Source organism: Telmatherina bonti (assembly GCF_933228915.1).
Source record: "Telmatherina bonti genome assembly, chromosome: 14".
NCBI classification, from domain to species: domain Eukaryota; kingdom Metazoa; phylum Chordata; class Actinopteri; order Atheriniformes; family Telmatherinidae; genus Telmatherina; species Telmatherina bonti.
The window spans coordinates 23,508,972-23,519,108 of record NC_136612.1 but is presented as its reverse complement, the minus strand read 5'-3'; the positions used below and the strand labels follow the sequence as shown (position 1 = coordinate 23,519,108).

The 10,137-nt window shown below is 37.2% G+C and overlaps 1 protein-coding gene across 1 annotated transcript; it reads right to left on the bottom strand.

Moving 5' to 3' along the window:
* Window positions 1–486: 486 nt before the first annotated feature.
* LOC306765591 (neuropeptide B-like) lies at window positions 487–1,360 on the bottom strand (the record flags this gene model as incomplete). The annotated part of the gene is made up of 2 exons (XM_079253073.1): window positions 487–615; window positions 1,106–1,360. 2 exons carry the CDS (start codon window positions 1,358–1,360, stop codon window positions 487–489), a joined length of 384 nt encoding a protein of 127 aa, XP_079109199.1.
* Between the last annotated feature and the right edge of the window lie 8,777 nt (window positions 1,361–10,137).

The window sequence follows — 10,137 nt, the reverse complement described above, 5'->3', positions numbered from 1 at the left end:
AAAGTGACTTAATTATACGTCACAGACGTGCAAGCTGTGGATAACCGCCCCCCCCCTTTTTTTCAAAATATTTTATTAAATGCTTGCAGATGATGTATCAACACTGTTTTGCTATTAGTTTTGTTTAATTCTTAATAAGTAACTTGTGCCTTCAGTGTTTAAACACTTTTTTAATATTTATTTTTTTGTTACTGAAGAATGAAAACTCAATAAAGATGTTTGCATGTTGCAATTTCAACAAGAGTTGCAGTATTAATTTATTCATGAAAACTCAGTTTAAATATGTACAGCAATACATTTCATTTACTTTTAAATGACTTGACAAGTTTCATCATAAAATCAGGAGTTGAGACACGATGCATGGAAAAAGAAACGTTTTCTATCAAGAGGACTGTCTGTGCTTAACATTCAGTTTTTTTTCTCTTCTTAATGTTACTCCTTGGAGAAGTAGGCTTCATCATCCAGCTCAGCTGTTGGCTTTATTGTTCAGGTTCCGGCACAGTCTGAGGAGTCAAAAGAGAGGAAGACATCCGCTTTGCACTTCAGGGATCCCTTGATTTCCTGGAAGAATTCGCAGCTCTGCAGGTTTGGTGTTACATCTTTGACACAAATGGGCTATTTAGACAGATAAAGACAAATTATGGCAGTGTATGAACTTGAATTTAAGGATCATTAACCGAATAGTGTACATGGGAGAAAATACCATGATTCAATGTGTTGGAAAAGAATAGTAAAATATCACAGCAGTGAATTCTACATTGTGTACTGACTTGGCTGTTATGAAATATTTTACTTAAGCTTGATCAAAACAGCTTCCTTGGGGGGAAAAAAAAAACGGTTTTGCATATTAAAGATTAAAAACCCTATCGTTACAAAAATAAGGACATTTAAATGTAGCCTTATAATAAAACTTTAGTTTTTATCCTTGAAAGTGTTTTATAAAAAATAGTAATAGTAGTTTGCTGCATCCATGTGATGCAGCAAAGTGTGCGAGATAATGGACACATCCAAAACTGTGCAGTTGGTCTTATGACCATTATCAAAAATTATTGTAGCTCGGCAAGTACGTAATTTTAGTATAAAATCAATTTTAAAAAAAACTGACCATCGTCTTCAAGATGGAATAATGGGACATGAAGTCGGACAGCACGCTGTTGGTCGCAGACTCCCCGCTGTCTGATGGAGCTTCATCCCGCCTCACGTTGGGCGACCTGCGGATACCGGACAGCAAGCCGGACGCTCTGCCCACCGAGTAGTAGCTCGGACCAGATGCCTGCTTGTACCATGCCTCTGTCGGACTGCAAGCGATCAGCACAAAGATCACAGCGGCAGGGAACGCAAGTTTAGAAAGCATCTCCATGTTGAAGGGGGCTGAAGCAGTGTGCACCTCCTCGTAGACGCCGCCGAGTGATCCTTTTCTTGTGTCCAGAGTCTTTTATAGGGTCCCGTGACCACCATCATTGTTTCGTCAATAGAAATGGTCCTGGAGTGACCGATGATTCACACACTAAAGAAATCATGTCTTTGCTGCCGGAAGGGGTTGCATGAGCTTCTGACTGGTGCAACTAAACTGAAAACTAACCAGCATAAACAAGAAGATGCTGAACTTGATTCCGCAAAACAAGAGAAAGCTGCCACAGATCAATCATTTTACAAAACATGTCGACAAAGAGCATGAAAAGAAACTTAAAAGTTTGACGAAAGGCTAAATACAGTGAATGAGTTGAAAAGTTAAAATGTCCCATATGAAATAAGTTGTAAAATGGAAGTGGAGTGAGACACTTCTGTCTGTTATAAAAAGAAATATCAAACTTTTACCATGAAAGAACTGTGTTTTCGCATCTGAAATGTTCCTGTCTTTTCCTTGAAGTGAAATTGTGTGTATTTGGATGCATCTTGTCTTTCTTTTGGGCTGCCATCACACTCAACATTTGAGATGGGACAACAATGTTAAAGCTGAATGGAAGATGTAAAATTGTTTTGTCCCTGATGAAGGAAAACACAGTGGTTAAACACTTCTAGTAACACTTGGTTGACACCAGTCTGATTATGTTGAAGAAAAAAATCTCGTCTGAAGCTCTTGCTGCTGCTTTGACCACAACAAAGCTGCAGACTACTCTGTGCATGCATGACATGTTTGCTTCTGTATACAGGTTTCACATTCAAAGCCTGAAAGTGATGGAAACCCTGCATAGCCTGAGACGCTGCGTGTCGACGTTACATAAGGCCTATTCTTATAAGATAGGAAGTTGTGCATGTAGATTAAAACAGATTAAGTGCTTGCTTGCTGTTTTATTCAGTTGAAAAAATATTTTTGCATGTGATTTAACATGAACGGAAACAGGCCTTTCAACAGTAAATAATGAAAAAAAAAAAGTTTAGATGGTTCAGTTATATAGAGGACAAACATTACTACTGTTCTTTGAAAATGCATCAGCTGGACAATATTGATACAGGAGGATACAATCTACAATCACCTGGTTGAAGAATGGTGTGTTCATTATTAAAGGAACAGTGTTTTTTAAGAAATGTTTTTCTCACCCAATTCTAGAGTCATAAGAACTGATGTTGAATTCTGTAAATACTTAATATACTGACTGCATACAGTCAGAGAGCAAAGGGTTGTGAAATGTTACAGATTGCCCCGTCCCCTCCCCCCATCTCCCATCTCCAGATATGTGTCTTCCACATTGTAAAAATAAAGCTTGAAAGATATTATACAGCTTTTTTTTATTTGGCCCTAACACATCTCGGATTATCAGACCGTCAGTGGAGATGCATCCTTGCAGCAACATCAATTTGATCTGCTAAAGTCATGCAAGTTCACCTGTGAAGAATTACAGCTGGTTCAGAATAGCTGATGATCACATTAGGAATGTCGGCCATCAGTCTGTGCTACTTCCTGGTGATGATGGCCAGTATTCATGCAATGTCACCCACAAACATGGAAGTCAAAACTCCTCTGTTGTCACTTTGAAAGTGAAGCTTAAGCGTGATGATGGGGCTGAAATGACCAGTTGATTCACTCCTGTGCTTCTAATGAATAAATTACAGGAGGATAAAGGTAATTCAGATGTTTACTTGCATAGTTTTACTACATTATTACAAGTCCACATGAGTGGCAATAAATGCTGCTGCTTTATTTGTAATGGTACTACACCTGTCTACAATGTTTTAAGATGAATTAACAATAAATATATCAAAACTATTCTTAGACTGGTCCTCTATTACATCTAAGAAACTTTATTTGTCTGACAGGTTGTTGGGCAACCTGGTCATTGCTGCCCTTGCTGTGCTTTTGATTTTGATCATTATTGCTTCTGTTACAAGATAATCTGCTAAGTATGGGTTTCTACTGTGTGACATCAGTGGAGCGTTTTTGGCAGAGAAAAGCTTTTAGGAGATGGTCTGAAGTAGAATTCAACTATTGTTCCTGAGCAACAGGAATGAATAAATACACACCTGATAGGTTTATGGATGCATGTTAAAATAAAGCCTCATTCTTTCCAGCCATATTTGTCAGACTTTATTAATCATTCATGGGCTGTGCTGATAAATTAAATGTGCATGTTTTTAAAATTTATTTTAGGCTTACCAAACAGGATGCAGCTACCAAAAGCAGACTTCAATGAGAAAGTACAGGGGATTTTTTTTCTCCTTTTTCTAATGCCTTGTCTACCTGTCAGAGGCAATGAGGCCATTTGACACTGAATCAAGACAACAGCTCATACCTGCTTCCAGTTTATCACTCAAGACACATACAGAATATATATTTTTTGTTGTGTTTGTTGTGGCCAACAATGTTGTGTGAAAGCTGAAAACATAAATCAAATGTGGTATTTGACATAAGGCAGTGAAATTGTTGTGTACTTGTTAGCTTTGGGTTTTCTTCAAGGTTATCTACAGAGTCCTGACTATGTCAACTAGCTAGCATGTGACTGACTACTAAAGACTTGATCTGGTCTTACTGCAGGTTTGTTACTAAGAAATTAAGTGTGCTTGTACTCTTCTTTGGATTAAAAGAAAATGTGAAAAAAATACAACAAATATGAGTAAAATATGAGGATTGGCTGTTTATTTATTGAAGAAATGATCCAGTACTTTGTATCCCAGTGGGGCGTTAACCACTGGGACCAGCAAATAATCTAATTTAAGAACACAAATTTATCAAAGTCTGATCTGTTTGTGGAAGTGAATGGTGGTACAAAACATGGTATAGTCAAAGTTAGTTCTCTGAAGACCTCAGAAAAAAAAAAAAAAATAGGATGCTTATCAGGTTGAGGAAAGTTAGAAAACCGTCTCTGAAAGGTTTGAGCTTCATCAAACCACAGTCATTGTGTTGGCCACGTGAACAAACCAGACAGCTGTTCAAAAGAATGACTGTGTTCAGACAAGACCCAGACAGGACATTATGCTTTTTATGAACAATGTTTAAGAAAAGGTTGTATGTCGGATCACATACTTTATCCCATGTGTGAAACATGATGGTGATAGCTTTATGTTTTAGCTTATTTGTGTCTCCATCTACATCGATGGATTTTGACGTGTGCCGCAGACTGCAACCACAGGGAAAACAGAATGTAGCGTAATCTGCTGGTACCTAAATGTTAGCGGAAAGTTGGTCACTGCTATGATACCACAGAGTTCTGACTGATAACATGAAGAGGAAACCATTTAGCAGACCCTGGTTTCATATGTTCATGAGCTAGCGTTCAAACTTAACCCAAAATCTAATTCTGTGGAGCGTGTGACCTCTTTTCTGAGCAATGAAAATTTACAGTGGAGAAAAATAGAAGAAAAGGGGGCGCCTCTTTTTTTTTTTTTTCTTTTATGTGCTTACCACAAGTCTGCAGAGTTCTTTGTCAAAAGGTTGATTTGAACCTTTCTCATTACTCCATAAAAGAGTTGAAGAGATGTGTGCTGATTGCACATTCCTGAAATTGACATTCATTCTACCTTTTTTAATAGGTAAGTAGAAGAAAACATTTATACACAATTTTCAAAGTAAATTTGATTTAATCAAATAAAATATTTTTGGGTTAATCATCATTTCAGGTGTTCTCAGCAGCTGGCATGTGGACTACCATCAGCAGCATGTTTGTGCTGTGAACGGATCATCTGTCGTCATTCCATGTTCATTTAGCTATCCTGACAAAGACACAGTACAAAGTGTAAAGTGGGGTCGAACTATGTCTCAGATTTATTCTGGTGTCTTCATTTATGACAGTGAATCAAACCATACAACCTCAAGACACCAATATGTTGGTGATAAAAAACACAACTGTTCATTTAAAATACTTAATGTGGAGCCTAATGATGCAGGACAGTACACCTTCAGATTTATAACCAATGGTGACAAATGGACGGGTAAAGATGGTCCAACACTACGGATTGTTGGTAAGTTTTCTAGTCTTCCCAAACCAGAATGTAATGGAGAAATTTTGATTTGTAGTTTTAATCAAGATCTGCACTTTGCTCTTCTAGATCTGAACATTTCTCTGACAAACTCTAATGGAAATGAGGTCGTGAAGGAAGGTGATGCAGTGAGACTAACTTGCACCAACAGCTGCAATGATGCAAACTTTACATCTGAATTGACCTGGTTCAGGAATGGACAGTTCATTAAGGAGGGACCTGAGCTTTATGCACAAAACATGGCCTATACAGACTCTGGAAACTACAGCTGTTCTCTAAAAAGTCACCCAGGAGCAACTTCGAAGGTGATGCAAGTTCACGTTGAATGTAGGTACTAAACGGGAACATGATCAGGATCAGAACCTGGTGATGGCTCTTACTAATGAAAAAAGCAATCAGTAGTCTGCAGTTTGTTTTCTCTGACAAGCTCGTGACTCTAATTTTCTTTTAGACAGCCCTAAGAACACATCTGTGTCTGTAAAGCCATCGACAGAAGAAGGTGCAGGAAGCAATGTTACCCTGATCTGCAGCAGTGATGCAAACCCAGCAGCGAGTTATACCTGGTTTAGAAAACACAGTAGCAACATTGTCCCTGTTGGACATCGACATGAACATCATGTGAAGGGATTTTTCCAGAGTACTGACCAGTATTTCTGCACTGCTACCAACAAATATGGAAGCCAGAACTCCTCTGTGGTGACATTAATGACTGAAGGTGAATAAGTTAACATGTTTTTTTTTCATTGACCATCAACAGTAGCTTCAAAAGTTTGCTGTAAGTTTACATTCAGTATCAGATCTTTTCTATTAAACCTGAATTTGCAACATTTAACATCATTTTATTGACGTTCTGTAAATTTAGTTTGATTTGATGTTGTTGTTAAAGTTGTTTATTTTCTGGTCTGCAAGATTATTCAATTTGTACTGAGTTTAATACCATAGAATGTGGTGAGGTGAAGCACAAACCAAACATTCATTCATTTTTTTTTTTTTATTCAATTATTTTCAAACCACAAACACTTGATAAAGTTCAGGGTTGTGGGAAGCTGGTGCCATCCCAGCAAAAATACAAACATGTAAAACAAACTAAATGCTGATGGAGCTCCAGAATCTCATCTTTAAATGGTAGAAAAGGGATTTTGGTCTTGTGGAAGATTTACTCTCTGAATATTTTTGCTGGAAGCATGTTTGACGTGTTTTTGTTACATTTAATTCATTTTCATCTAGGAGAGGGCAATATAAAAATGCTATAATATACTCCACAACAACATGACCTCCCCTTTAGACTAAATAAATAGTTACAAAAGGAATAGAAACTTTAATTGCCAATTTTATAATAATGGCAGAATAGAACATTGTGGTTTTTAAAAGGAAAAAAGGGACAGAAAAGAAAGAAAACATATTTTAATGGACTAGACATGAAACATTTCCATTGCAGTGTGCTGTATGTTTAGAATAAGAGTGTTTATATAATCAGATGTTAAACTTGAAGTAAACGGTCCAACAAAACTAACAGAAAATTTGCCTTTCAGTGCTTTGGGCAAACTATAACAGAAATGTACTCATCGTTACTACCTGCATTGGTGCACTTCTCATTGTGACTGCTGTTGTTCTCATTACAAGGCAAGCAATATTTATACTAGAATATTCTTCAATAATGCAAGAAGAGAGAAAAAGGACGTTTAAAAACATGTTTGACTTGTTTCAGAATCTGGAAAAAAAGGACCACATCAGCAGAAACTGACTGTGAAGAGGAGACACAGGTGGAGGTATCTTTTCACACAAGGTTGTTTTCACATCTTCCTGGTGAAAACTGTTAGTTTACACTGCAGGATTAAGCTGTTGTTCACTGTAAAACAGATTGTTGAAACTACAGTCAGTGGCAACAGAAAATATGCATTTATTTTTATTGTACGAGTGTTTGCTCACACCTTAAACGCATAAAAGAACAATTCTTTCCTTTTTCTATTTTTGTACAGAACACAATCTACGTCAACTGGTTTGATAATAAACGATCGCAAGAGGGGACTATCTGTGAGCCCGAGCTCATTTATGCAACCGTTAACTTCAGCACCAAGAGGAAGGCAGACGTGAGATGGTTTCACCGCGGTAACCATTTTTTAAAAGAGTTATTTATGCTGCATCAGAGTCACTCATCAACTGTGTCACCTGCAGGGCACAGCAGATGGACTCTCATGATGATGATGGATGTGGGATTTACAGCACGGTGTGCAGGTAAAGTTCAACAAGCACACATTTCATTAATAACTGCTGAAGGCAGCCTTTGTGCAAACATGTCTCCTTTTTCTTTTTCAGGACTCGCCCGCTAAACCCTTCATATATTGAGCCTTAAAGACATCAAACAGCATCTTTTTGATTTATAGGTGCACACAGACAGTGTTTTAAGATTATGTTTTTCTTTTGTTATCTTTTTTCTATTAAATGATGTACAGCTCACATATGAACAATATAATCAGACAGAAAGAACAACACATATTTGCCTAAAATGCTTTCTCATTTCAACGAGACACAGAATTTCCGACCTGTCCTGAATTTAGAAAAATTTATGCTAAATTACTTGTGTTTGCTAACACAGATACATACATTACGTTTCTCCAATAGGCAAAAATACCACATACCAAATACCACATACAACAAATATGACTATGCAATTTAAAACATGATTTCCAGCTTTATTATCTTTGCTTGAAGACCAATATTTGACATTAAAATATAACCTGTTGGATATGCCAGATGAACAGATTGCATAAACCGAATTTGATGCATTTATGCAAAAAAGGCTTTGTTAGAGTGGTACGACCTGTCTTGCTTCTTTGTATTTGTCCTTTTTAATGTTTTCTTTTATTATAGACCTTGCTGATGTCTACGGTGAAATGATCACATCCAGTGATCCTGTTTTATAATCTATTGAATCATGTGTTTCATTTCACTAATAACCTTTCTTAGGCCTGGGTTTTAATAAGAACTGTGTTTTAGATTAAACTCCATCCTCATGTGATCTTGTCAAAATGTGCCATGTGCTGCTTATCCAGGCTGATATCAGTTCTATCAAGAATATTTAAGTATAGGTATTGTTTTAAAATGAGTTACTCCAAATGACTGTGAAGTTACGTCCTGCTCAATGTTTTACAGTCGCAGATGCTCTTGGTGTGTATTTTTCAAATTGCATAGATTTTTTTGTCGAAATGGTCTTCAGTCTGAGCCTGCTGTAGCCTACTTGTGTTATCCAATCAAGAATACAGACTACCGCATCCAGTCACTCGGGTTGTAAACGTTCAATTTATTTGGATGAAAATAAAACAAACAACAAGAAAAACAGTGTACCACAAATCCATTTCTCAATACATCTTTGTGTGTGTTTTCATATGTCTGTGAAACACCTGTTTCTTTACCGATTATACATTAATACTTACTGATACCTGCTTTTTAGAAGAAGGCTACATTTACAGTTTAATGAACAGAAAGGTTCTGGCAGGGTTGTATTTTTCATTGTGTGTTAAAAAAACAATACTGATTCTGGAGAACACCTGAACACCTGCCAACTATTTCTCTTTCTGGTTCTCTTTGACATGCAGCTTTTAAATCTGTCCTGCATTGTACATTTCCTTCCGACGGGACACATTTCCTTGATTCACATTTTTGCGACAGCATTCCAGGTCACTGTTCCTGGTGAAATATAAGTTTCATTACTTTACAATCTGACAGCCTGAATGAGTCAAACCTGTTAGTCCAGTCGGAGTTACCATGGCAATATCCCTGAACAGAATAAAACTGGAAAGCAAAAGAAGAATTATCTTGTTCAAACACCCTAGATTGGTGTTTCAGCAAGATAACATGAGTGACGTCTTTTTTAGATGACCACTGCAGCCATGTGTAAAATACTTTTGCTGATGCCCACATGGTCCAGTTCAGGCTTCTTCTGCCCCCTGCTGAGAGTTTAAGAGCACAGCACTGCTTTGAGGTGAAGCTGGGTGTTTATTGCTCCAACACGCGGAAACTATGAACTCCTCGGAGGTTTAGAGGGTGTTGTGTGAGAGCTATAGAGAGAAAATGTCATCTCACAGGCATCACAACACACCGTTGTGTGACAATAAACACCAGCAGGCTGAACATGTTATACTTTAACAAGAAAATGCAGGAAAATGGCATACCGGTAGTTCTCAGAGAACAGGGAATGGTTTCAAGCAAAATTCTTATTTAAAAAAATTGGCAACCCAGTACACTTTTATACTTTATTTTTCACTGCACACTGTTTTACAATGACCTATGTCACAAATTAGACAAAGAACCAGTTCTTTGTCTGATTATTCTTTACATAACTGCTTGCAGCGACCACACACACAAACCCCTGTGTAGTTTCACAATGTCAAAGAAACAAGCCTGCATTTACACACAGTGCAGGTCACTAGCACTGTTTTTAGCAAACATGTAAACCCTTGTCGTTGCCTCCTTTAATATTGTCTGTTTAATTTTAGTTTCTGTTTCAATTCATTGATTCATATAAGGGTTTTTTTCTTACAGTGTTCTCTAGTTGAGACTGGGATTTCTCGCTGCTATTGGCCACTGTTGAACAGCTACTTCTTGTTTAAAGTGAAGAAAAAGGTGTACATTAGTGACAAACTTTCATTTTAGATTTAATGAGTAGTATACTGTACATCTATATGCTTAATTTTTGAGACAATTATTTGTTTCTTCCACTTT